This window comes from Triticum urartu, chromosome 7A (genome assembly GCF_056163025.1).
Source record: "Triticum urartu cultivar PI428250 chromosome 7A, HENAU_Tu73, whole genome shotgun sequence".
Taxonomy (NCBI): Eukaryota; Viridiplantae; Streptophyta; class Magnoliopsida; order Poales; family Poaceae; genus Triticum; species Triticum urartu.
This window is the reverse complement of record NC_141879.1, coordinates 703825682-703838954: the sequence shown is the minus strand read 5'-3', so window position 1 is coordinate 703838954 and position 13273 is coordinate 703825682. Positions and strand designations below refer to the sequence as shown.

Here is a 13273-nt window from a genome sequence, read left to right as displayed (position 1 = left end):
GGTGCCCATATCGTTTACAGATTGGGCATTTGTGAGCTCCTTTTGACCTTTCTTCGGATCCTTTGTATCTATTCTTTCTTCGTCTCCCCGCTACACTCTTTAGTATAGGTGGTTCTAGGAAGAAGCCATGATCACCTTTGGGCCATTGAGACTTGCCAACCAATCCAGGAATGATATGCTCATATGCAGCCCTAAACTTTTCCACACTATAACAATCATCAACATAATCCTCTATAGACACTCGAACATGCCCAATGAATGCAATAGCATGCACACAAGGCTGTCCACAAACCTGCCACTCTCTACAAGTGCAAGTCCACTTGCTGAGATTGACAACATGCCTATAACCACTCCCAGCCTTGCACTGCACTTCAGCTTCAGTGTCACTAGTTCTTGTTACCTGAAATGTCAAACCTCTGCTCTTCTCATGCAATTGTTTCACAATGTGTGGCATAATTCTGCCTTTCCATTTCCTAGAAACCTTCCTTCTCTTATGCCACATGATCATTTGCTCGTGCCTCATCTTGTCAATGAATTCTAGAAGATGCATTCCTTTGTAAGGCTTGATCCATTTGTTGAAGGATTCAGCAAGATTATTGGTCACATAGTCCACCTTTGAGAGTGTCGTGAACTCGCTCCTGGTCCATAACCTTATGTGATTCTTTTGCAAGTAGGATATTGCTTTTGGCCTTGCTTGTTGAATAGTTGTTATGTGCTTGTTAAAATGATAAGAATTCCATGCATATGCGGTTGGCCAAAGGTGATCATCATATACCTTGCCTCGAAACTTCTTCTTAAAATTCTTTACCAAGTGCCACATACACTCCCTATGTTCAACCATAGGGAATATGTCAGCTACAGCTCCATCAATACCCTTTCCCGCATCATTGCAAATCGTGAGACCTTCTGGTGTGCCAATAGCATCTCTAAGCCTCTCCATGAACCAAGCCCAGTTTTCCTTTGTCTCGGAGTCGATTACTCCAATAGCAAGAGGATATATCCAATTGTGGCCATCTACAGCAACTGCGGCTGCCAATTGACCTTTGAATTTGCCTGTCAAGAAAGTGCTGTCAATAGCCAAATATGGCCTACAACCTGCAAGAAAACCATCTATGCATGGCTTTAATGCAAAGAACAGCTTTGTGAACCTTCTCGCTCCAAGCGATACTTCACGATCAATGACAAAAGAGCTATCAGGGCAAGACTTATCAATTTCTGCCTTGTAGCTATACAACTTGTCAAAACTTTGACTCTATCAGCCACCCAATTCTGGTTTGCATGTTTGGATGTTTCATCTTGTCTTATGCTTGAGCATGTGTGACCATGTTTGTTTACCACCACCTTGATGCTACCCTCATCCATCCTAGCGGCGTGAATTCTCCACTTGCAATTCTCATCACAACAATGGGCCCTGAATCTCGAAGGATCAGTCTTGTCAATTTGAAAATCAAATTCATGTGCAATTGCATGTTGAGCTATTGCCACTCTAAACTCATGCATGTCACTATATACTGTGCCCTCTGTCATTGGTGGATTTTCCCTATCATATGAAAAATCTGGAAGGTCAACGGGCTCAGCATCTTTAATTTCATCCTCCTCATCCTCTGATATGTCATCAGAAGAAGATTTTTCCCTATCGTCGGGCACAAAGTTAGGATCTTTACAAGGCACATCACTAGCATCACCTTCATTGTCACTATCATCTGAGTACATGTCTTCCTCGTTTACACCAACATGCTCATTTTCCTCAAATGGATTTGCTAAGTCAGTTCCAACATAAGGGACATCCACTCCAACACTCTCTTCTATTGGCCATTCAGGTTTATCAGGTCTAGCATTGACATTATGGACTGTAATCCTCATCTCAATTGTTTTTTTACTACCAAACTTAGCAAACATAGCAAGCATGTCATGGTCAGTACTTAATTCATGGATTGTTCTGTTGGACTCTTCAAAATAATGAAGTGTCACTGTTTCATTCATACGCCGCGGATATTTCTCTTCAATTTCAGCAACAATGTCTTTATAATTTGTCGTGTCAGAGTCAATGACCATATTGAACATATAGCCACTGATGCCCTCTCTAAAATGAGAGCCAACAATTTTCATGTTCATTAAAAATGATGAAGCTGCATCCATCCTGTGAATGAACAGGATACCACCATTCAGACCGCAATGAACTAAATCGATTGCTACCAATTTAAAATTTCGGGAACAAACAATGTGCAGAAGAATTAATTATACCCTGCTGGGAGCCAAGGAGGAGGATCCGTCGCCATTCGGGTTGCCGATGGTACTTGATGTGCTCCCGTCGCCACCGATCTGCCATCCGTCGCCGCCTTTGGGGGTGCTTGTTGCGGTGCTCCCATCGATGTAGATGTGCCAGCCGGCGGCGCCATCCTGCTGGCACCGCGTGTGGAGGGGGCCGCGGCAGAGACCAGCCCCTCCACCGCCGGGGCGGGGAGCGGCAGCTGCTGCTCGTGTCCGGTGGGACGGGCACCTGCGGCTGCTCGGGTCCGGTGGGGATGCGGGATGGGGGAGGGCGTGGGGGACCAGCGGCGGAGAGGCTGCACGGGACCGGCGGCAGCTTCCGTCGACGGCGGCGGCTAGGTCAAGATGCAGGTCGTGTGGACTAGGGAACGAGCGCTAGGTCGTGCGGATGGGGATGGATGCAGGTCGAGCGCAACTGGCCAGTTTTTTTTATCTTAGTTTCATTTTTTTAACATATGGCTCAAAGGGTATAATGGTCTTTACTGGAAAAAACTGACATCACGTGAGAGCTTCTACACAGTCAACTAACAGTCAACTAGCGGTAGTGGCATATATGTACGCGGTGCAAAATTTCGGTGGCATATTTGGCAGAGGGAAATTTTCAATGGCATATGCGGATACAGACAAGTTTTGAGTGGCATATATGGAATTCACCCTTATTTTTATTCCTCCTGAAATGAAGCCTGACCTCTGCAATCATGTTCAAACGTTATTGCCCCAATAATAAAGCATGCACTTGGAACAAAAGAGAAGTCGTAGTTTGTCAATGAACCTGTATTTTTATTTTTGAGATGGTTATGAAATTGTATTTTGTTCAGAGCTTCTCATGGAGATGCCATATGTAGTCGTTTACCTGCTTTATTTTGAAAAAATATATATTCATGCATGCGTCTCCTGATTGCTGATGTAAGTTCTTCATACACATGCAAATAAATAAGAAACATATCCTGAAGTATACATGCAGTGACTAATGCATGCATATTCACACAATCGCTGTAAATTTCATTTTTGAATATTAGAAATTAAAGATGACAGATATGTTCTCTAATGCATAGAAACACTTCAAAATCATTGCAACTAGAATCCTTTAGCACATGCACATATATAAACGTATATATCTAATTTCTCATTTTTCTTATAATGGAAGAAGAACGGCGCGGCAAGGCGCGCGTTCCCTTCTAGTAAATGTTGAAAGCCACACAAATATCCAACAAGCCTCCCGTCGCAGGTGCTCTGCCAAGTCCACAACATCGCCATGCATGTAAGTGTGCACGGTTCATCTTCGGGCTCAGGTGTAGTTCGTGGCCTCTAGCATCGCCCCTGATGAATGCTTTGACTTCCTGTTTTTGCACAGGCGGACAAGGATACCGCCGAGGTCTATTCACAGATGGCTCTTCAAACCAGTAAACTCTGTAAGTTCTAAATGGAGCTTGGTGAATAAATTCAGAACATGCTAAACTGCATTTTTTTTCTACAGTGTTACTCGTACTGTAAAAGTGTCACCTGATTCAAAGAATCTGCCGATTTTAGGAAACCAACATGCTCACGATCCCGGTAGCTATGCCATGTAACACTCCGGTAGTTAAGCTACAGTAAACACACACTGGTGCCATGTCAAAGCAATTAATTTTCTAAACCTCACTTTGATCCAAACCGAATTCAAATTTAAAATAAAGTCAAATTATTATTTGTTCGAACGGTGAAACAAAAATGTTCGCTGGGTTGAAAAATTCACTAAATAATTTTCAGGAATAGTCCAACATTATTTGAATTATTAAAATGCCCGTGACCTATTTTAAGCTAGACCAAACATCGCCAATTATCTCATTTAATTTCCACCATAAATTCTAGAAGAATCAAATTGCCCTCAAACTTTTTGTGAAAGTCCAATATATTGCGAAGTACTTTTGTGACAAGTCTCATATTTAACAAAATTCATTTAATATTAAAACATAATGCAAAGCAGATTACAATAAGAAAAACAGAAAGGAAACTGAAAAACAAAATAAAAAGGCCCATGTGGGCTGCGAGACGCCCAGCCCACCTCCCCACTCATCTCCTTCCTGGTACATGATGATCGTGGCAGGCATCCCGTGGCCATGGCTGCGCCAGGCCACGCGCTGGCCATCCACCCCCCCCCCCCCCCCCCCCCCCCGCCCCTCCCTGCCGGCGAGGATAGGGCATCCCTTCCCCCTTGTTCCCCTCTCCACCTCTCGAGATCCGTCCGCGCCTGAAGCTCCAGCTCACCATCGCCGCTTCGATTCGACGCCCGCAGCACCTCACTGACCTCCCCGAGCACACTGCCAGACCCTCTGTGAGGCCCTCCGTCGACCCTCCTTCTTCCCCCTTCTGTCTCGCCATCGTAAACGACACCCCGCTGCATGCCGCGTGCCGTTCACGCCCATGGCCGCGCGCTCGCGCGCCCCGACCAAGTCGCACCGCCCCTCACGCGTAGCCCAGCCTGCACGCTGCTCATGGCCGCGGGCACTGCTCGCCCCGCCGGCATCCTGTGCTGCGTGCGCGCGTGCACAGCAATCTCCTGGTGGCCCTGTGCCCCTGCCTAGTGGGCCCCGACCGAGCTTAATTAGGAGGGGGCTAACCCCACTGTTAGGTTAGACAACCCCCCTCCTAAATTAGTCTATGACACTGGGCCCCCACCTATTAGATTAAACTAAATTAGTAAACTAATAGTCAATGACACATGGGCCCAGTCAACACATTGATCAGTCAACTGCTAAGTCAATAGTTGACCAGGCCCACTAGTCAGTCTCTCTGGCTGTGTGTCCTTTAGGTGCACATAGCCTTTTTGCTATTTAATTCGAATTATTTAAATAAATCCATAATTTCAGAAATTGTTTAATTTTTTTTAAAAAAATAGGAAATAAACGTAACTCGGTAAAAATAATTTTTCTATAAAAATTGCTCAGAAAAATATGATGAACTCGGATATGCCATCCACACATCTGTCACGTGTCTCTTAACACTGCAAACGTGGAACCTCCCCCCTCCGGATCGCCTGTCCGATAAATGCCGGAAACCGGGAGAATATTCCCGAATATTTTCTCACTCCATCTGTAACACTTCATAGGCGTCCGGCATTGGTTGAGATGCGGTGTTGTGTGTGAGCTGAGGATAAGCTCTTTTGTATGGTAACTTGCTTTGTGGGTCGTCCGGCTTTGGTCTTGCTCGGAAGTGATATGTGTGCTACGCTCATTGTTCGTAGCGAGATGATAGTTTCTTGTAATTTTAACCTTTGTCTTATATAAAGCTATAGTGCATCTAAGGTGTACTCTCAACTAAAAAATACTCCCTCCATTTTAAAATATAGTGCGCCTGCGCTTCCCAAGGTCCAACTTTGACCATAAATTTAACCAACAAAACCGACTACGGTGGAAGAAAAAATTGTATAATTGAAAACTTCTTTCAAATACGAATTCACTGATATAACTTTTGCTTCCGCCACAATCGGTCTTGGTAGTTAAATTTACGGTCAAAGTTGAAGCACGAGGATAGAGGAAGCACTACAACGTGGAATGGAGGGAGTAGAAAAGACATATAAAAAACTAAAAAAATAGAAAAATGAGGCCCGTCAAGGTCAGCGGGTCGGACAAATCCCCAATCGCTGGAAAACCCTAGCCCCCAAATCGTGACTCCGATCCCCCATCCCCAGCCACCGGCGACCGCATCCCTCTGCTCCGGCTTCCATGGAGCCCGTGCCGGAGCATCGGCAGCTAAAGCTCTCCGACGCCGCCGCTGGAGGTGGCGAGGACCGGCTCAGCGCGCTGCCGGACGACCTCCTCATCCACATCCTCCTCAAGCTCAGGGACGCCCCCGTCGCCGCTCGGGCCAGCGTCCTCGCACGCCGCTGGCGCCGCGTCTGGGCTCTCCTCCCGGAGCTCCACTTTCCCTTCGGCACTGACCCCGACGGCATACGCGCCGCCCTCGCCGCCCACGATGCGCCGGCCCTCGCCGCCCACGATGCGCCGGCCCTCCGCCACCTCTTCGTTGACGCCATCGAGGGTGAGGCCGCCCCCGAATCCGCCGCGGCGTGGCTCCCCATCGCCGCGGGCCGCCTCTCCGGTGTCCTACATCTACATCTTCAGAATTGGCTAAACATGTACGGCGTGTCCGCCGCGGCCTCTCCCTTGAAGCTGCCTTGCTTTCAGAACGCAACCGAGATGATACTCGACCTAGGTCTTACTGGCCTCACCCTGCCGCCTTCCGGCGTATTTACCCGGCTCACCGATCTTTGGCTGCGCGACATCCAGCTTCATGGCTCGTGTAGCCTCAGTGACGTCGTGTCTTCACGACGGAGTCCATCTTTGCAGCACCTTTCCCTTTGCCGTGTGAGTGGTCTGGATAATTTCACAATCCACTCGGAGTCACTCGTAAAATTGGAGCTGAGGGATCTGAGCTTGCAGCAGCTCAATGTTGTTGCGCTCGTTCTGCAAACGCTACTAGTATGCAATTGCTTCACCAATATTCAAAGTCAACCGGTTGCCAACATCTCAGCCCCTCAGCTCGTGACACTTGATTGGAGTAGTTTCTATGATCCTAGCTCCATCCTGCTTGATGAGATGCCACATCTCCAACAGCTGACCACCAATCCTCTTTTTGCATATGGACCAGATGTGATTTCTACAGAAAATCGTCATTGCTCGATGCTTCTGCAGCATTTTGACCACATCAGCAGACTTTATCTGAGCCTTATCTATCCACGGATGTCGGTGAGTTCATTCTTATGTTAGTTATGCCATTATTGCAAGTCACTAGAGATTATAAACAAAATAGCTTCTAGTTAAACTTGCTTCAGGATTATGTCGTTTGGAGTACTTTTGAAACGATGCTAAATTGAAAATTCACAACAGTCCGCAGGAAGGTGGACTTGTGTACTGTGTATTAGTGACTCTTTAAAAAAAAATCGGATGTGTGTGTCCTTATGCAATTGTATGACTTCCACCGAACCTGCAGATCGAATGTGACAACGGATTCTTGATTGAAGATATGACAAAGTTTCCTAACATTACCAGCTTGGCATTGCTTGTAATGGCGTGTGGACATTCCTTTGGAGCCAGCTTATTCCATGTTCGAGCTTAGACTTCTCGACAGGCGAAGCGAATTGGAGGTAACACTATTCTTAGTTTATAGTGCCCATGGCTTAGCAGCGAGTTACCCTACTCTTGTTGGTTAGGGTAAGATACAGATGTGTTGCTTATCAAGCTTGACGAAGTAATATACTACCTACTTGGGTTTGTGACCTTGTAATAGGTTTTACTTCAAAAGATTACCAGTCTGTTGGAAATGCCAAATAAACTGATGGGGTCATCTTTTTAGCAAAGAAGAAATAGGAACCCTGATCTTATTCAGAAAATATAAAGATCTTCTTTTTGTGCATGGGTTGACGATAGCACAATACATGATAATTTGTGTAAGGTTTATAATAAGTTGGCTGTATTATTCCTTTATGCATATAGCAATTATACTTTCTGCAATATGCTGGCTCCAAATTAATTTTTCTGGTTTATTCTTTTGTGAATTTTTTTATGGACATATCTAAGAGTATCCATTCAGTTTGATTATTTATTAATTTCATCTCTCTCATCTAGCTGATATGCCTTTTGTTGCAGACACACTCTCCGTGCCAATCAGCTTGCATTTGTGCTGAGCCATCAAACTGGGAAACCGATGAACTCGAACTCCATTGCCTTAATGAAGTAGAAATCCATGGCCTGAAAGGAACAGAACATGAAGTCGCCCTTGTGAAAAGGTTATGCAACTGGACAACAATGCTAAAGAAGATGACACTAAATTTTCATGTGTCAATGACTGAGAGCAAGGGCAAAGAGCTCCTCCAGCTGTTAAGGAGCTTCTCTAGGCCCGGAATATGTATGAAGTTCCTGCATCGTGGAAAAGCGTGTTCATTTGACTAGCGCACCAACTTTGTCGCTTTGCAGTGGTTGTCAGTTCAGCGCAACCTACTTTTGTGAGACTGAACTTGGGTAATTTGTGTGAGTCCAACAACTTGTTTGTTTCCAGTATTTCTGACACTGAATTCTTGTAACTTGTTTAATTCTACACTTGTTCAACTCTAGCAACTTGTTTAAGACTTCTTCAGTATTTGTGAGGCTTAAGTGTACTAACTTGTTCAATCCTAGGATGATTAGGATTGGACTCTGATGTTTGGCATGATGTGCTTCTGCACCTTTTTTCTTCTGGGGTCCCCTGGGTCCAGTAATTAGTTTGTTGGTGCTTAATTCGCTGCTAGACATATTCCAGCTAGATGGTGTTTAAATTTGTTGCATGCTGTTTTGTTTTACCTTATGTATTTCCTGTCATCATAACTCTTGTAATGGTCGGCAGTTTCTTTAAATCCAAACCAATGAGGAGGCTCGTTGTTTCAACCAAAGAAGTACAAAAAATAAAGAAATATTGGAAGTACAAAGAGAAAGAAATACTGAAAGACACGTCATAGTTGGCGCGGCAAGGCTTGGGTGTCGTTGAAGTCTATGCTCCAGTGGTCGTTTGGCATGCGGTTGATGCCCAGGAGGTGCATAGAGTGCCGTGCGGTGTGGTGGTGGCGGTGGTTGGCCAAATGGCAGCCTGAGCTTGCCAGAATCTTGCCGGAGATATCGGTAGTGGTGGAGATGGGAGGAGCCTGGTGGTGCTCCGGTGGAATTGAGTGAGGGGTTTGAGAGAGGGGGGGTCCGTATTTATAGGACAGCGCCACAGGGTTGTGTGCGTCCAAGAATAGCATGAATGCGAGGTCGTGGCCAGTGGGGCGCTTGGGTCATGGTTGCGGATGTTGCGGGCGAGAGGTTGAAGGCGAGGTCATGGCGAGTGGGTCGCTCGGGTCATGGGTGTGACTGTTGCGAGCGAGAGGTGAATGCAATGATGTGGCCAGACGGGTGGGTCCTGGTGTCAATAAGAGAGGGGGGGGGGGGGGGGGGATAGGGAGCGTGCGAGAGAGCGAGCGCGTGTGTTGGGTTTGCTACCTAGCCGTTGGGCTTTTCTTTCTCTCTTTTTGTTTTTCCTTTTTCTTTTTTGATTTCTTTTTAAACAAGGATTTACTTATAGTTTGAGTTGCCCAAATTCAAACTATTTTAAACATTTGAACACACAATAAAATAGGGCAAATGTGAATCTTAGGAATTACTTTCCTGCCCTTAATGCAATTTTGGAAAAACTTTTATGCAAAAAGTCATTATGGCCACTAATTAAACTCCAATTTAACTCAGGGTTTAAAATTGGTTAAATTTGATTTTCAAACTCCAAATATGCAATGAAATCACGGATGCAATGCTTCTAAATGCACATCCTAAATTTAGAAAAGAAAATTGGATGTGACATCGCAAATGAACCTTGCCTCGACGACCTCCACGCAACCACTAATTCCTCCCCATAGGACACAACAAAGAGGGCCAGCCCCAACTCCCCCAGCCAAGCTCCTCCTCCTCCGCACGAGCTCCCCCTAACGAGCTCCTCCTCCTCCACCCGAGCTCCCCCTAAACGGCCTCCTCCTCTGCTCCTTGACTTGTTTAAGACTTCTTAAGTGTTTGTGAGGCTAAAGCATAGTAACTTGTTCAATCCTACGATGATCATGATTGGACTGCGATGTTTGGCATGATGTGCTTCTGCACCTTGTTTCTTCTGGATCCCCTGGGTCCAGTAATTAGTTTTGTTGGTGCTTGGCTGGTAGACATATTCCAGCTAGATGGTATTTAAATTTGTTTCATGTTTTTGTTTTACCTTATGTATTTTCCTGTTTTCATAACTCTTGTAATGGTTGGCAGTTTCTTTGATCGAAATCAATGCGGAGGCTGGTTGTTTCAACAAAAGAAGTACAAAAAATAAAGAGATATTGGAAGTACAAAGAGAAATAAATACTAGAAGATACGGCAGCGGCGATGGAGAAGCTCGGGTGTCGATGAAGTCTATGCTCCAGTGGTCGTTGGGTGTGCGATTGATGTCCAGGAGGTGCATAAACTGCCGTGGGGTGTGGTGGTGGCAGTGGTTGCTCGAACGGTAGCCTGAGCTTGCTAGAGATCACGGTAGTGGCGGAGATGGAGGTGGTGCAGTGAGCAGCCTGGTGGCACTCTGGTGGAATTGAGCGAGGGGTTTGAGATAGAGGGGCCCAGGGTTTTTATAGGATGGCGCCACAGGGTTGTGCGCGTCCACGAATGGCACGAACGCGAGGTCGTGGCAAGTGGGGCGCTCGGGTCATGAGTGTGGCTATTGTGGATGAGAGGTTGAAGGCGATGACGTGGCCCGACGGGTGGGTCGTGGTATCAATGAGAGGGGGGAGGAGGGAGAGAGAGAGCATGCAGGAGAAGCGACAACCTTTCGATCTCATGTGTTTCATCTCTCTCTCTCTCTCTCTCTCTCTCTCCCCGGTGCGTGTGTTGGGCTTGCAAGCTGGCCGTTGGGCTTTTCTTTCTCTCTTTTTTTGTTTTTTCCTTTTTATCTTCTTATTTCTTTTTAAACAAGGATTTACTTATAGTCTGAATCGCCCAAATTCAAACTATTATAAAAATTGAACAACAAGAAAATAGGGCAAATGTGAATCTTAGGAATTACTTTCCTGCCCTTAATGCAATTTTGGAAAAACTTTTATGCAAAAAAACATTATGGCTAGTAATTAAACTCCAATTTGACCCAGGGTTTAAAAATTGGCCAAAATTTGATTTTCAAACTCGAAATATGCAATGAAATAATGGATGCAATGCTTCTAAATGCACATCCTAAATTTAGTGAAAAAATTGGGATGTGACATTACAAATGGAGCTTGCCCAAGCGACCTCCGCAACCACCCCTTCCTTCCCGTAGGACGCAACATCCACACCCCAACATTCTTCCTCGTGGCTAGATTTGGTACTTGGCTGTTGGGAATAGCTCTCCTCTAGCGGATCTGGTAGGTGGCAGTGTTTAGGTGGCGAAACAGAGGTGGATCGAGTCGGGAGGAAGAAGACGGCCGCGCCAGCCTTATCCTGAACTCTTCGGTTGGAGGTTTTTCTTTTAGAATCTCGCAAAGCTTTATTACTGAATAAGAATGTTCATGGGTACAAAGACAAGGTCGCCGGGCTGGCCGAGCCAGGTGTGACGGCCAAACCCTAAAGATAAAGTATACTTTGCGAGATTATGGGCCTCTGTGTTGGAGGTCCTATACTCATGACTAAAAGAACATGAAATAAAGGTTGCTGCTCTAGCCTTGATCTCCTGGACAATAGCACCGAAATTTGCTAGGCTTCCTTCCCTGATCGCATCAATCGCCACCTTGCAATCCGAGGCCACCATAATTTGGTTGAGATAGAGATCCTCTGAGAGTGCTAACGCCTCCCGAATAGCTAGTGTTTCGAGCACCTAAGAGTCACGAAGGCCCCTAAAGGTGAGTGACAAAGCTAGTCTCTTCGGTTGGAGGTTGGACGAAGACAACTCTTCGGTCTACGCTAGACCGAAGTTAATCTCTCCAGCCCATTGGCCATCGAAGATTACTCTCCGGCCCAGAACGGTCTATCTTTAGCCCACACAGGACTCAAATGTCCTCTTGGGCCTAATGTTGGACGAAGAGTTTCCCTTGAGCTTTTACATAGGAACGAAGACATGCCTTTTGGTTTAAGAGAGGCTGACAGGTCATATTTTTGAAAATTATGATTTTCGTCATACATTTTTGGAATTTGTTAAAAATTATTTTAAAGTTTTTGTTCAATGGCAGGTGTGTTATGTTGTGTCCGAGCTCACCATCTTGGGCTTGACTATATTTGAACATATTGTAATCAGATGAGCACTGCAACCACTATAGACATGGACGAGAAAAAGTATAACTTGTGACACATGTGAGATCATACGGTATTTTTTTTGTCCCGTTGCAAGATGCATGATGTAGGTGCTAGTATCTATACCTTTTTTCTTGAATTGGAACACCTTGCATTCCATGGCTTTACGCCGGACCGACCAAATCGGCGGCCACTGCATCGGTTACAAGAGGGGGAAAGTTCGAGAGCCACACGTATTGGCTCCCATGTGTACCCTGCCTACCCATAGATGCCAGCATGTGTGCTGGGATATTACAAGAGCGTGGGCAGTGCACAATGCTCCACTGGATAAAATCTAGTTGAAGAAGAAACCCGTCTCCCAAAATATGGCACCCAAACTTGAACGATCCAAAACATCGGTGGAGATGGCGCTAACCAGGCCTAACCAGTCCGTTTCAAACACAACCCGACCCATTCCCTATGCTTCAGCAAGAGAGATTGTGTGCATTAGAGCGAATGCCTCTGCATGGACAGTTTCAGCATGTGTGCTAGTATCTATACCTACCTAGCAATAAAGAGACTATTGCTTTTGGCGGCACGTCATGAAAATTACCCTAAAGTTACAAAATATGGGTCCCCCCTATAAGTGATAAATAACCGCAAAATGCCAATGACGGTCGACCTCCATGGAGATGGGTATTTTGAAAAAATCAAAATCATATTTTAAAGTTTCAAAAAATTCTGAAAAAATCATACATGTTAACATGGATGTATTTTACATGTGTGTAAATTTTTAACATGAAATACATTATGATGAGAGCTACACAAAAAAGACAAATCGCGGTTTTCAAACTGATGAACAGCGCAAACACTGTTCACCATTAGAAATGCATGATTTTCTCTTTTTTGTGTACCTCTCACCATAATGTATTTCGTTGTGAGATTTTATACACATGCAGAATACATCCATATTAATGTGTAGATTTTTTTCAGAATTTTTTTAAACTCCAAAATGTAATTATTGTATTTTTTAAAGTATCCACCATCATGGAGGTCGCCCGCCAAAAGCCCTCACTCATAAATAACGTTTTACACAGGGGAATCCTTCGCTTGGGCCGACCCATGGAGTAGGGACCTCCTATACTGCGCTCCGCGCGCTGGGAGAATATGCAGCGCGCCCGTTTGCGATGGCCCATGTCCGACCGGCTTGTATTTTAAATCTCGTTTTTCTGTTCTCCTTTTCTTTTCCTTTT

At 45.4% G+C, this 13273-nt stretch overlaps 1 protein-coding gene across 1 annotated transcript; it reads left to right on the top strand.

Moving 5' to 3' along the window:
* Positions 1-5753: 5753 nt before the first annotated feature.
* Positions 5754-8481, top strand: LOC125523433 (putative F-box/FBD/LRR-repeat protein At4g03220). Its single transcript, XM_048688468.2, has 3 exons — positions 5754-6998; positions 7243-7396; positions 7899-8481. The coding sequence occupies exons 1-2, from the start codon at positions 5976-5978 to the stop codon at positions 7366-7368; spliced, it is 1149 nt and encodes a 382-aa protein (XP_048544425.2). The 5' UTR covers positions 5754-5975; the 3' UTR covers positions 7369-7396; positions 7899-8481.
* The last annotated feature ends 4792 nt before the right edge of the window (positions 8482-13273 follow it).